Source organism: Phaethon aethereus (assembly GCF_964289735.1).
Source record: "Phaethon aethereus genome assembly, chromosome: 2".
Lineage (NCBI taxonomy): Eukaryota > Metazoa > Chordata > Aves > Phaethontiformes > Phaethontidae > Phaethon > Phaethon aethereus.
Genome location: NC_138582.1, coordinates 145,454,808 through 145,470,394, shown reverse-complemented (window position 1 = coordinate 145,470,394; position 15,587 = coordinate 145,454,808). Strand labels below are relative to the sequence as shown.

The following is a 15,587-nucleotide window of genomic DNA, read 5'->3' as shown; positions in this document are numbered from 1 at the left end:
ATTATTACTTGCATTTTGTTAATTTAAAAATGGTACAAATCATGCAAAACAATTCTAAAGATAATGCAAAGAAAGCTACCAGTGTTTGCAAGAAGTGTTCAACTAAACCAAAATTACATTAAATGAAATACGCATATTTACTAGCAAAGATCTATCGCTATTTCAAAGAAGCAGAGGTAAAATCTTCAGCTTTTTAATGTCAGTTAAACTGCAAAATGTCATTGCTCTTGCTTAATGCAGAAGCACATGCTTAGAAGCCCAGAACTGCTTATTCAGAAAAAGTCTGCTGACAATAGTTCTGGCTTCCTTCGAATCAGAGATGCTGCATGGATTAAAAACAGCAGAGATTTGCAAGAATCAAAGGCAAAGGCACCCTATTCAGTTAGCCAAAATGGTAGCATTCCCTTTCTCATAAGCATGAAGAAGGTAATGGGGCAGATGATAAACATTTCTACAAAGGCAGCATTTTAAATGTTATCATTAGTTTTTCATTTTGCAAATGCTGTTAGCAGACACCAGCTTGTAATAGTTTATGTATAATATTAATCTGCAGGATGAACTTGGGATTTTATTTGTCCTGATTTACAAATAAAGACTATTACTAATGCTTTAACAGACTACCTTTACTATCTAAAAAGTTTAACTCTTATTTTCCAGTATTTTACACCTCAGCTGGACTACCATCTCGTAACGTTTCAAACATCTAACACCGCTTATTGAAATTTTATAAAAGTTGTACCTCATGTATTAAGCAGCAGGCAATAACAATGGTCGTTCCCAGCACAGCTGCATCTGGCTGGCTACTGAAAGATTAGGAATATTTCTAAAACACAGGAAAACTCATGCAGTTTGGTAAAGTTTGCTGTCATTTCACAGTTTAAGTTTCCTTTAGTCATTGCACTTCTGTTGATAGTCTTGTTTTTTTTTAAAATACTATTCCGAATTCGAATTTGAACCAGCAATCTTCTTTTTCTTCTTTTTACCATGTTTCTTGTGCTTCTTTCTCTTTTTTGTTTTATCCTAAAAAAATAATAAAATTAAATGGCATTTATAAGAAAATTGCCATCTATTAAATTCAGCTAATGCAAAATGAGAGCACAGAAAGGGTATCTTTTACAAAGCCATTTCAAAAGAGACTTCTATAAAAGCCCATTGAGAAATCACAAAAAGAGAATTTGTATTTTACCCAGTAATTTGCACCATTATGAGCGGTCTTCAATTTACCTCCATTATGGTCTGGCTACTTCACACCTCTCAGCACTATCACCATTACCTTTCCTAACCTTTTAAATTATTTTCAGTGCTTTACAGATTTCTGAGAAAGTACTAAGGAAATGCTTTGACAAGCAGTGACATCTTATATATGTGGGAATAACTAGGATGCTCACATATTTTAAAGTAAGTGCTTATATTTACTGTGCAAAATTAAATAGTTCAACTATTGGCTAGAATCTCCAGCACCTGCACCACAGTGTGGTAGAGGGAGCTTATCAACAAAGAATTAATTATACACAACATTAACAAAGGAACAACACTGATATCTGTGTGGCAAACTGCTATCCTACCCAATACTATATAGGTATTAGTAGTTCTAGTAGGTTGATACAGATTAAAATATTTACTACAGTTAATTGTTAAACTTATATAAATCTCAAATCATAGGTATCTATATAGTGACAAATATCTATAGTGACAAATTCTTCCTTTAATTCAACAATTGAAAAAAAATGACCTTCAGCAGGTAAGTAGAGAAATTGTTAGATTCATGTGACAGTAGACTTTTGCTATAAAACATCTGTATTACTGAAAAATGTGAAATTGGAACTTAACCAAGTACAGAGTATTTATATCCTAAAACTATGAGTAAGGAGGATACTTGCTGTTTTCTCTTTTTCCTCATTATTTTTCTTCTTTTTTGCTTGCACCTAAAAAAGAATAATAAATCAAATGTAATGGGAAAGCAGCTTTGGAAATGCTGTTTTAAATGAAAGTTTCAGCTTTTGTTGCATGTAAATGAATGATGGTAGATGGCAGAACATATTGAACAATAACCCATGAAGCAGCACTGGTTATCAGTGTTATATTCTAGAATATGCATTTATCCTATTAACATCTATTTGGGAACACACTCTGCCTTTAATACACAGCAGAACAAGAAACAGCAGAGATATAAAGGTAAAGTTAGTAAGCTAGTAAGGTGGTAAAAATTCTTAATGAAAAAATGCAACACATTGGAACCTTCCCAATTTTTGTAATCCTACAAGAATACAAATCCTCAAGGTAGATATACACAAGGGTGAGAGTAAAATTATTACGTCCAAAATTTTTTAATTCTCTGGAAGAGGGAGCCAAAAAATTTTAGCCATCTTGAAATCTGCTTATCTATTCACAAACATCAGAGAGAAATCTTGTGAAGGACACGACACCAATCACTTAGCCTCATTTCACTGAGCTCTATACTATCCATAAAAAGTTGAAAATTTTCAAGAAACTTAATTCAAAATTACTTGTAGGTGATAGGAGCTGTACTAAATTCTTACTAAAAGTTTTTATTAAAGAGAAAAATACAAACAACTCTGTGCTACACCCTTTAAATTAAACTGTACAGAGCAGAAAAGTTTCAACAACATGTTAAATCTAAGCTAGCTCGTTCATTTGCTCATGCGAATCAGTAAGCTAAAAGCATTATAACATCTGAAATTGAGATTTCACACTGACCTCCTCTGTCTGATCTGATTCTGATAAGGATTCTGATGATAAAGGGCCATCACCACGATCAGCTTTCTTCCTTTTCCTGTGGTGATTTTTGCCTTCCTACACAAAGTAATATATTTGTGAGTAAAGTAAGTCCTTTCAAATTTTATAAACGTTGTGCTTGAAAGTTAAACTGAAATCTTATTTCTGAGTTGTGAAATATTTTTTTTGATGTTGACATTAATTACTCATCATCAACAAATTCCCTACCAACTGTTAAAATGCTTTTAGTGGAAATAAGCTTTTCCTGTATATTCCTTTCTCTTGTTACCAAGATATAGCAGCCTTCTAAAAGTGAGATGAAGAATACAATACAGTCTCTTATTTTAAATAATAACACATAAAGGAGTAAGCATTTGAAAATAAAATGTTTCACCACTTTTAAATACTACTGAGTAAATGAAGATGTCTCAATATGCACATACAAACACTGCAGCTACAGACTCTTGCTTTGTTGATGAAATTAAAAGCTCCTTCTACATTTGTGTCCAACCAGGACAAGTTGTCCCTGCCATCTGCACTTCAACACTTCATATATATCATCTCAGTATATTTAAAAGGACAGTCTTTTTTTTTTTTTATTTTTAGAATTTTGATGGTGCACAAGATTGCTCTGATGAGCTACTTCCCTCCCTGCCCCCTGCCTTTGCTCTGGACCAGGCAAGGTATTCCTAACACTGAAGCTACTTTCTTCCATTCAGTTTCTAAGGCCAAAACCTGAAAAAAATTCTTCCTAATCATCATTTTTGCAAGGTGGAATCATACACCTCAGTTGTGCTATTTAGTTTATTACAGATATCTCAATCCTTTCCCAAAAGTACTCATGAAAAGTAAACATGATGCAGCCCATCCCATTTGAGAGACAGGGCATCTTCAGATAGGGGAAGACCTCTAGTCCTCAAGTGCCCTTTGCTTTCAGATGTGTGAAAGTAGTATTACAGCTTAACCAAGAATAAGGAGCTATGGTAGACACTTGGTCTTTGAAGAGAAGCAACTCAAAGCTAAATGGAGTTGTTGGGAAATGGAAACTGTGAAATGGAAGCAGGAGCAAGGAAAAAAGAAAATCAACACATTTGCCTTATGCAATGGAGAATTTGTACACTAAAGTCAATACTGTTGACTGGAGTAGTAGAGGCCAATGTGATAAGAAATGTAAGTGGAGAGAAAGACTAGGGTGGACTCTAAAATATTGTTAGTTTACACATAGGGTAGAAATAACTAAAATTCAAGTCAACAAGATTATTTGCCTTAAACATAATGGAAGGAAGGAAACCCTCAGATGCATGTACAAAATGGTGAGGTGGTGTGAAGGAGAGAGGGTTTTCTATCGTTTCTCTGAGCATGAATAAGGGTAATTTTTCTTAAGCTAATACATTTTTCTCTGAAATTTTTCAAAGCCATCAGAAGTACAATATATGTAACTATGACTACATTTAGATAAATATATCCTCTGCTTGATGTTCCTTAATTTACAGCAACAAGCCAGTATCCTACCAGTCATGCCACTGAAATATCATCACACATACTTTTAGCTCAATGTGACTGCTCAAGATAAAACCCAAAATACTAGAATGTAGCTGATCTACTACAACAGATTACATACTTCTTTCATTTACCTTCGTAACGAGAACAGATCAAGCAGTTTCCACTAACAACAATTACTGAAACAGGAGCTGAACCCAACTAAAAGTCTACTTCAAACTGGGGGTACTGAGTACCTTCTGACTGTGTAGGTTTGGACAGAAAATTTCCATAGGTATAAATTGAAGCATTCAGTATTAAAAAACCAAACCAAACCCAAAAAAGAGCACTCCATTATATATGTAAAATGCAGTTGTGATGTAAGTATTTCAAGAGTAAAAATACCTTCTCTTTTTCATAATCTTCTTTTGACCTTTTCTTTTTTGTGCTGTCCTAAATAGAAAGAAAAACAAAAACCATGACAAAATTATTTCAGGAAAAAGATAGAAATCCCAAAAGCAGTCTGACCCATTGTCTTTTTCTGTCTACTGAAGGTCATTCTTCAAAGCTGTTCTTTCTACCTTGCAGTTAAAGACTAAAAATATGAAAAAGCCATAGCTTTGATGCAGCTGCTAATTTCCTGAACCAGCGTGAAAAGGTCTGTACAGAATCAGATAACAGAGTAGTTGCAGTATAGGTAGAGAGCCTCTGGAAAGGATACCACCTATCACTACTGTAACCACATATATATCTAACATATAACAGTCTGGAGTCTTTATTCATGCCCATCTCCGCTGATCAGGCAGGGGTTAAGCAGATATTTCCATGGACTTTTCTGCCTTCCAGTTTCAGCAGTAAGGGTATCTGTGTGCCCTTTTATGTAGCAAAAGTTTTCAAACTCCCATTAGCACAAATTCATAGGTGTATGCAAACAGTGATTCATGACAATTTATACCACACTGAATTAGGTATTCCAGTGAAAGCCTGTGATAAAGACTACAAACAGAATCTTAACAACTCCCTGTATTATTAATATTTAGGCAAGAAGTACAATTACTATCCACTGTAACACAGAAAAATGCTAACATAAGAGAACAAATTGCCTCATGTATCTTCTCCACTTCTTTGTTCATTCAGTAAGTCTGTGGATGTACATTGCTTTGCTTTTGGAAAAAGACACACTCAGTTTATTATGCATTTGGGAAAGGCTCAGTTCTCCAACAGGAAACTACTCAGTTCAGAGATATTTAGAAAGGCAATATTCTGGCCACTGATATCCTGCAATATCTGTATTTTCACAGATGGTGTTCAATTAAATAGCATATTCTTAAGAATTTCACAGAACATTTTAATTTTTTAAGTGCTAATGTATTAAAACTAAACATTTGAGGAGCACAAAAGCTGCATGTCTGAATTCAGAAAAATAGCTAAAAATGATGGAATAAGGCATGTCCATTTTTTAAAGATCAAATTATTTCTGCCAGGCAGTGGAGGTAGATTCCTGATTACACCTGGAAGATACAAGTGCAGCTAAGCTACAACAAGAATGCATGCTTTAAATTTGGAAGATTTAAAAACAAACAAACAAAAAACGGTCCATGCAAGTCAGAAATGTTTATGTCTTAATAACACAGATCAAGAAAACTTCCCAAGGGTAACACATCTGTATATTTACCTTGCTGTCTGACTCGGATTCAGAAGTTGAGCTTGTTGAAGATTTCCGTGAGGAGCGATACTTCTTCTTCCTTCTTTTCTTTCCTTGCTTTTTATCCTATCCACAAATATTGGGGGAAAAAAGAAACACAGAACCCTGAATGTAATCTCACGAGAATTAAAAAGACTTACATTAAATGTAAAGAATAGGGAACACCAAATTCCTACAAGTTATCATGTTCTCTTGAGGAATAAAGTATACTACAATTGATTCTTTTAGAGGAGGACCTTCATAACTCTTCTGCATTGAAAAAATAGCAACTGGTGAAAAATCCAGGTTCTCTAGATTCTGTTTATTATTTAGATGTGTGCTGTAGAATCTGATTATCTGTAACAAATATTTTTACTAAAAAGTAAAAATGGTGTGTTTGCATTTTTATGATTAGATGGGGGATTCTATTGAAAAAGCATACAATTCAATGTTAAAACAGAAATGGATACAGTTTACAAGCTAGCACTCAAAATTTATAGTGTTCAAAATGAAAATTATTTAATAGATATGTATCTAAAATTCACAACTTTATTAGATGTACCAAATGCGTACAAATTCAATAGTTTTATGCAAACCAAGCCCTCAAAACAATATTCTAAAATATATTACCAAAAATCTGTTAATTAAGTTTCATGAACAAAACATGTTAGGTTCTAGTAAGTTAATTCTTACCTCATCTTCTGAATCAGATGAACTGCTGGAAGAATCAGAGCTTGATGAAGAAGAGGAAGATGAAGACAACTTGACCAAACACAACAAAAAGTGAAGCTTGTGAGATGCAGCATTTTGTCTGGTGAATAGTCAAAAGTCCATCCAAACGCTTCCTTTAAAATCTCTTCATTTGCAATGTATTATCAATGAAATTTTACTTCCAAGAAGCTGGTCTTACATAGATTTTCTTAAATAAAAGTGTAAAAAGTGACTTCTAACATTTTTCATGTAATAATATATATTTAATGCTTTTCTCCTCCCTTTAAACAGAAGTAAAATTCTCCTTGTACAGAATGTAAGCCACCTCTCTAAAATAAAAATCAGTCAATTAAACAGCTAAATTCAAAGTTACAGCTATAGTCTCTCTTTCCAAGAGAACTTAAATGACAAATAGAAACAACATCAAAGCAAAAAAAAAACCTCAGAAAAATGAAAATTTTGCTCACCCTATTAGATTTCTTCTTTTCCTTTTTCTTTTTCTTAAAAATAGAATAAAACAAATGTTACTTCAGCATCATGTTTTTTTGTCATGCATTTAGGTTTATGTACTTTGATGCTGGCTTTTAAAATGTATTTATGTCATTCTGTATTGACAGCATAGAGGATAAATCCAGTTCCAAACACAGATTGTACAAAATTGAAAAGAACTTACCTCTTTCTTTTTGGAGGAACTCTCGTTTCCCCCCAGTAATTTCTCCCTGTGTTTTTCCAGTTCTTTCCTCCAATTCTGAAAACAAAACCAAACAGAAACAGTGACATGAGCATCATTTCCAAACAGCTTTTTTTAAGAGACCTTTTTCGAAATCCTGTCCTCTACCTGACATTATGCAGTTTTCACAAAACCCACAGAAAATAAACAACATATAATGCTAACCAAGGCTATAATGCATTTGATTTTACAGACGATTAATATGAATCAAAATACTTTGTTAGTTCATACCTTAATGTTCAAGTTGTTTGGATTTAAGAAATTGTCATGCATATCAAACACGACCAGCAGGTCGAGGGAGGTGATTCTGCCCCTCTACGCAGCTCTCGTGAGACCCCACCTGGAATACTGCACTCAGCTCTGGGGCTCCCAACATAAGAAGGACATGGATCTGTTGGAGCAGGTCCAGAGGAGGGCCATGAAGATGATCAGAGGACTGGAGCACCTCTCTTATGAGGCTGAGAGAGTTGGGCTTGTTCAGCCTGGAGAAGAGAAGGCTCCAGGGAGACCTTATAGCAGCCTTCCAGTACCTTAACAGGGCCTACAAGAAAGCTGGAGAGCGACCTTTTACAAAGGCTTGTAGTGATAGGACAAGGGGTAATAGCTTTAAACTGAAAGAGGGTAAATTTAGATTAAAGGAAGAAATTCTTCACTATAAGGATGGTGAGGTACTGGAACAGGTTGCCCAGGGAAGTTGTGGATCCCCCATCCCTGGAAGTGTTCAGGGCCAGGTTAGATGGGGCTTTGAGCAACTTGGTCCAGTGGAAGGTGTCTCTGCCCATGGCAGGCAGCTTAGAACTACATGATCTTCAAGGTCCCTTCCAACCCAAACCATTCGACGATTCTATGATCTTGAAGGTCATCAATTATGGTATTTTTGGTTTTGTATCACAGTGATCTTGCTAAAGCACTTTAGAAAGCCAGGGCAACCTACCAGAAAAATTGCTGAAGCAGTCACCCGAAGCAAAATTTCAAGACAAATTCTCCTGGCTCTTCTTCAATGTATGGGTGTCTCTAGTGTCTGTCTAATGTCTGTTCTGGGTCTTGTCGGTGTCAACAATGATTAGAGTATTAAATTATTATACACATCTTTCTAGAAACACTCTTATTTTTGTTAGGCCAAGCACACTGCATGGATAGAAGTCTCCTCTCATTCCTTCTTTTCAATCCCTCAGAAGCTCTCTAGGTTTGCCTAAAATCCCTCATTCAAGAGCTCTGAAGCATCCAACCCACTCCCATCAAATTGAAAGGCTGCTAGCTTCAATCTGCGCTATTCCTGCATCAGAGACATCATGTGCTCCTTTCTTTATTATTAATATCTGATCTTCCCTTTCCTCGCATTGAAGCTGTATTGGTATTGTACTGAGAGCAACGATAATCCACATATCATGCTGAAGGGACAGAAATATCAGGAATTAAGTAAGATTATACCTGTGCAATGCAATATGATACACAGATCCCGAAGTCAGCATACTGTGAATTAGCTGAAACGTGCTGCTGAGAGACATCACAGATTAGCCAGGATACAGTGCTGTGCGTAATGTGTTTCCATGGTCCAAGGTAGCATCCACGCAGTATTGCAGTGGGCTGTGTATTCTGATATACCAGCCACCCAGAGCTACTTGAGGGGACTCCAACAACAGCCTGTGCTTTATTAGGCAGGTGTTCTCTCAGTAGAATAGGAGAGCGAGCACCTCAGAGACTTGTGATCTTTTCAACCATTTAGAGGTTTGCTCTTAGGAGCTTTAGGGAGAACTCATGGGCATTTCACAATTCCTTGCATCCCTTCCTACCCTTCCGCCATACTGAAAGGCTGTTATCTTCCATCCGTGCCAGTTTCAATTACTTCACAATAAAGCAAAGATAAAAGCAGGAAAGGAATATGACAAAATACTAAACAAAACTCACCAAGCTAAAACTGAAACTCACCAAGCTAAAACTCACAGAGTGCAGAACAACTGATCCTCTCAGAACAGAACCCCATGACCCTCCAAATACTGGTATAACTTCTTAGGCAAAAAGGTATAGCAAGAGCAGAGGTGTTATGCCCTTCCAGTAACAGAGGAGGAGCATAATCTACTTCAACCAGAAATTCACACACAATGATAAAGACTACTGCTTAAAGCTTATCCCAAGATACCAGAACCCAAGAAGAAAGCTAAAATTAATCGTATACTAATTTCTTCCTATGTATACACCAGGAGTTACATGTGAAACTTTCTTACACCGTGCTGATCTCCAACAAGTAATGAACACAAGCATCAGAACAGCTGTATTTACAGTAGGGAACCAGCATTGAATGTGACCAGCTTAGGATGAGAGAGAAAGAAGGGCTTTATAGTCCTATCTGTATTCTGAAGGCCATTCTTTGCGCCTTCTCCCGTATCCATATTACATGTATATTCCTTGCCAAAGACATCTCTTTCCAGTAATACACCTCTTCCCAGTATATTTGGATTGGGTGACCTTAAACAAGTGAAGATTAGCATAACAGACTTTAGGTTATCATACTGGAAAATGCACAAGTTTCACTTATTAATATAAACATATGCATTTGTATGACTACATCTACATTTATGGAAAGTTCCAGTTTTATTCAGCAGCAATTTAAAAAACTTTTTATATAGTGTTTCTCTGAGTCGAGAGTAGCTCTTCATTAGTTAATTGGTAACCTTAACATCTGATACAAACAAAAAAAACATTTACTCATTAAAAGCTTGAGTGACGTGAAATATTATGGATACTTGGTGCTGTTAACGATAGTGGAGGAAAAGTAGCATATAAGATAAGAAGAATCAAGTATTAACATACTAGTAACATTACCAACCTCATTCATCTTTTCTTCAAACTCAGCCAAAGCCCTGGATCCTTTCTTTTTCTTTTCTAGTTGCTCCTTTACTTCCTCCCTACATAAAAAGGATGACAGATCACAATTTTCACAATTAAAAATACCTCTTCAGTGTCTAACTTTTTATAGGGTTTTTTGAAGTTTAGCTTTGGCTGAACTTCCAAAAGAAAGAAGAATGAAAGCATCTTAGATGTTATGCATATGGTAAGCTAACCCTAAGAGTTTAAGTACAGTTGCTAAATCCCTCTGAAAGATGTAAAGCTAACTTTGCAATTAGGTAAATTGTTCTCTAATGTCTTATGAGAGGAGGCAAAATGGACTGAATGTAAAGTTGTTGATAATATCTCAAAGCGATGATTTTGTTGGGCAGGGTAAACTGCATTCTAAGAATATCCCAGAAAAATGCTTTTCTAGAGATTACTTTGTGTAAAAATCAAATATATCTGCTGGCTTTAGGTATTAGGACTTCTGAAAGAAGTAAAATGACCAACATTTTCCTCTTCTGAGAAACTGTTGCCAAAATATTTAAAAACAAATGAGAAATATGTATTTCAAAATTAACTACTATGGTTTTTAAAAGAGAAGATTTAAGACATATTTAGAAAAAAACATATTGGCCAGAGACAAGGAATCGTTCCAAGGGTATGACTGGGGAGGAGGTAGGTAACAGTGTCATCTTAGTAAGAAGAAACAAATCTTTTACTCAAAAGGTCAAAAGGGCAGACAAGTATGGCCACTTACCATGTTGGTCTTGGCCTGTTCAAGTAGTCTTGTATTGTTGGTCCCGAATTTTGGGCAGGACCTCGTGCTCTGGCCATAGCTATGGGATTCATATAAGCCTTGAATATGAAACAACAAAAATAAATACAAAGTTCATCAGTTGCACTATAATACCAAAATGTGTCCCTTTTGTCCTTCACAGAAACTTTTTCTCACTCACTGAAAAATAATTCTGACTGGTTTCTAAAAATATAAAATATTTAACTAAAGCAAGTTGATTCGGTCTGGCAGAAAAACTCAGGTAAGTATTTTCAATTTGAGTTATACTGTGGCAGAAAGAACTCATCCACAAAGAGACCATCTTCCTTACAATAGTTCCCCTTCTTTGAAAACTGAGTACAGTATCACAATTGCTGAAATATTCTTCCTTGGGATATGGAAAATGTAATTAAATTTCTGCTCTTCTCTCTGGGACAACTGATCTTATGCCTTTAAAGTTCTGCTCAAAATTGATGATAGTAGATTCAACAAATTATGCATAAAGTTTCTTGCTGTAACACCAAAACAAGCAAGTGGTGGTGCTCTGCTACAATGATGCATGTATGAAAATTCTGTGACTTAAGGCTATTTTAATGAGGAAAAAAAATACACCCCCCCCCAAAACCCCAATGTTATGAGGTATTCCACTTTCAAACCCATGGATCCTCTTCATATTCACTCTAAAAATGTAATAGGTTATAAAGATGAATTAATCCACCTCAGCCATTAACGGAAAAACTCTAATCTAGCAAACAATTCAATTTTTTTTAATGCCAATAGTACTTTGTTCACGTGAAAAGGAGGTACATGTACCCTCTTACGTCATGGGATTTTATCACTACATCACCCTAACACTTCACAATTTACTTTTGCAAAACATAACACACATTGTTCTTACTGTCCACAGTTTGAAGATGAGGGAAAAAAAATTTAATAGTCAAAACAATGACTAGCTTTGGTTGTCCAATTTGAGATTTTTTTTTTTAAAGAGTACAACATTTTGTAGATTCAAAGTAAAGATTCGTCCATATGTGTAGCTCTTAGACGCCCGACACTGCTTTTTATCAGGCCATGAAGTAAGCATTCCGACCCCTGTCCCACCAGCAAGTGACCATTTGTGAAAGCTGTCAATAGCAGCAGCTGCTGCCTCCCCTCCTGCTCCCCCACCACAGAAGCAGCGGCCACAGCAACGCTGGGTTTCTGGACTGGACTGCAAGCAGGCTGGTAGCCCCAAGAGCTGGAGGCCACATTTAGTCCTGGAAGAGAGACTCTGGTCTCTGCCTGGGAAGGGGCAACAGGTGGGAGGGAAGCACTCCCCATGCTGAATTTAGATCACGGTCCATCAGCTGGACCACACTAAAGCATGCAGAGGACTCTTTCAAGTGGACCATTTTTTAACTCAAGCGGACTTCTTGACTCTGAGGGTGACGTTTGCTGACATTTCTTAGGGCTTTTTTGTGTTGCTTTAATTCACACAAAAAGGCTAACTGACATAGGCAAGTAAACGCTGAGGTATGCAAATTTAAACTAAGTTTAATTCAGCTTAACACCTTCTTTTGCAGCCAGGTGGATGCATACACTTGAGTGGTTATAGCCCTTAAAGATATGTAGTCACATTATTAATGCTATCATTTTATTATATTACAAATCTACAAACGAGTAAGAATTTTGCATTTGAATTCAGCTTAGAGAGGAAAATAAGTTCCTTTGGCAATGCAGGAAAGCAATATTTGAACACTGTTTTCATTAAACAAAGGTAATTTCAATGTACTAGATCCACTGAAGAAAACGGAAAGGTAACTCATGACTTGGCTTACTGCAGTGAGCAAAGTGAGTCAACTCTTTTTTGGTTACCAGTCAAGATTTTATATTCAAAAGCTCTAGCTTCTTACATAATTATTATTCCTAAAAACAAGGTTTCTTGCTGCTCTTAAATAAAAATTAGCTACTTTCTTACCTGAGCTAACCTCTTTCATTTCAATGAACACCCCACTAACCCCCAATAAAACTCTCTACCTACAGAAGAGACTACAATTGTCAAATGTTGGTTTTCTACTTCCTCAGATGGACACTGGACAACCAGCTAGGGAAGCTTCCTCCATTTAACTTTAAGCTTCCTTTAACTTTCCTGCAGCAAGCACATGATGGAAATTTAAGTCTTAAAACTTGTTCTCATAGTTTCAAACAGGTTTATTTATGAAGAATTACTTAGCCAATAAACATTTCTTAGAAGTTTTTACTCTACTTTGCTAAACTGCATGTCACTAGCCAGAGAGAGCATAGAAATGCACTCTCAATAAAGGAAGTGCTTGTCTGCACATTTGTTTTCTTCTTTTGGCAGTTTGCTCCAACAGTTATTAAAAGGTATTTGTTGTATAGCTTTCATGCTCATGAAAAGCCTAAAGCACTTTCAGTCAGCTAGGGTTCTCTGGGCCAAATTGTTATCAAAACTTATACAAACTGTTACCGCCTTGCAAGTATCCTGCAGATGTGAAAAAAACCCGAATTTATTTTCCACCTCCAAACAGTCAAAACGATGGTGTATTTCAGAAGGGATATGGGAAAGAAGTAACAAATGGAAAGCTCTACAATCATAAAAGAGAAGCAAAGGGTCCTATATTATACCTTATCTTCACTAGCAGCCATCATGACATAATGAACCTTACATAGGAATATAAAGATTTTCTGCCATTGGTAGGTGCATCCCAACTGTCCCACTAAAAGAAAATTTAGAATAAATAGACACCCAAGGACACCCAAAAACATTACAAAAGGACAATACATTTCAAGCATAGGCCGGGTCTTGCAGTCTTACACTGTCAACTCTTTCTCAGTAGACTCCATTATTTTGATGCCTCAGTAAGGCAATCAAAGGCACTTAACTATCCATTTGTATAATGTGTACGTCCATTGCATCTGTTACATATTATTCCACCAAAGTAAGCAAAGACATTTCCGTGAATGGATCTGAGTACAAACTCATAGCATATACCAGAAAGGGACAGAGAACTGGGGAAAAACCCCTGTGTCTTCTGACTTGCTTTTAATCATAAAACTCATTAATTGTATATTTACAATGCGTAAATGAAACACAAGCATAAGGTGAATAGCTAACCCTATGAAGAAGTTTAAAGAAAAATACGAGGGATGAATGTGGTAACTGATAAAATTAGGCTCTGCAGTCAGGTGTGTAGAAGCACATTTTTGGCCTTCTGACCGCTGGCTCCCGAGGATAGCAGAGCACCGCATAAAGCTAAATTTCAAATCGCTCAGATTCAGCTGAACGCCAAGTTTAAGGAAATGTGGCGTAGTTACGATCAGAGCTACTTCAGCGAATGCTGCAACTCCCACCGGGAACGTTTTATTTTCGTAAGGACCAGGCCCGCATCTTAATCATCTTCACTTAGCAGATCACGAAGCCGGCATCAGTCACGACTGCTACCGGATTTGACACGGCAAGTCGAGGTTCTGCCAGGGAGCCGCGGGCACGTGCCTGCCCACGCAGAGGGACACCCCACGTCCCTCCACGCGGGACCGGCGGCAGCCGGCAGCCCAGGCCCCGCTCCCCCGGGGCGCCCACCCCGGCCGGGCGGGTCCGCAGGGCACGGCCCGCCTTTGTTGCCTGGCGGCACGGGGCCCCGAGGTCGGCCGGCCCCTGGCCCCGCTGCCGCGTACGCAGCCAGCCCTCGACTGCCTCCCGCCCGCCGCCGCGCAGGCCCGGGCCCCCCTCTACCCCGCGCTGCGGGGCGGCGAACCCCTTCTGCCCCCCACCCCGGCGGCCGGAGCACGGGAGTCGGCAGGACAGGCTCGCCTAGGCCGCGGCCGCGGTGCGGCGGCCGGGGCTGAGGCCGCACCCAGCTCCCGACAGCTTCCCCGCCGCGGCCTGCCCGAAGGTGCCGCCGCGGCTGTGTCGGATTCCGGCGGCGGCCGCCGCGCCGGCCTGGCCCCCGCTTCTGCCTCCCCGCCGTGCTGCCCGCGGTACTCACCACCCGGTTGTCCCGCTTCCCCATGGCGCCGCCGAGACCCTGCGCCTCGGCCCAGCCCAGGGCCCTATCCCCACACCCAGGAAGCCGCGCCGCAGGCGCCTCGGCCCTGCTCGGCCCCAGCAGCCGCCGACCTGCGGGCAGCGGCGATGGCGGCGGCCACACAGCGCCGCCTGTCGGGGCCGCGGCGACACCACGGCGGGAGCGGCCCCTCGCCGCCGGCGGGTGGCGGCCGTCAGCGCCCGCCTGAGCCCCGCCGGCCGCTTGGCCGTGGGAGCGCGGGGAACCGCAGGGGCCGGGGAGCGGTCGGAAGAGGAAGGGCGGGAAGGGACGCTGAAAGCGGGGGAGCTTTAGTGCAGGGCGTTGGTTGGGGTGGTGGCAACGGCGGGGAGCCGGCGGCGGCCCCAGCTGGGCGAGCGCCGTCGTGGCGGCGGCGGTGAGGGGTCAGCGGGAAGAGAGCGCTGCTGGGCCGGCCTTCGTGAGGGGGAGCGGAGGGTAACTGAGGGAAGAAATAGAACATAAACGTGCACTTGTGTCGTGCGGCGCCCGTCTGGAATAAACATCCCAGGGGAGGACAGCGTTTTATTGTGAGGATTTTTCCTCTTCTCGATCTGTCCAGTGGTCAGTTACAGGTGGAACTGTGGTGTCCCTTCCCCT

At 39.2% G+C, this 15,587-nt stretch overlaps 1 protein-coding gene across 1 annotated transcript; it reads right to left on the bottom strand.

Moving 5' to 3' along the window:
- Nucleotides 1-778: 778 nt before the first annotated feature.
- Nucleotides 779-15,137, bottom strand: FAM133B (family with sequence similarity 133 member B). The gene is given in 12 exon segments (XM_082015301.1): nt 779-1,020; nt 1,877-1,879; nt 1,881-1,925; nt 2,719-2,814; nt 4,621-4,668; nt 5,891-5,986; nt 6,593-6,661; nt 7,078-7,110; nt 7,284-7,358; nt 10,168-10,246; nt 10,930-11,027; nt 14,934-15,137. Coding segments are annotated over 12 exon segments (753 nt in total). The 5' UTR covers nt 14,958-15,137; the 3' UTR covers nt 779-933.
- Between the last annotated feature and the right edge of the window lie 450 nt (nt 15,138-15,587).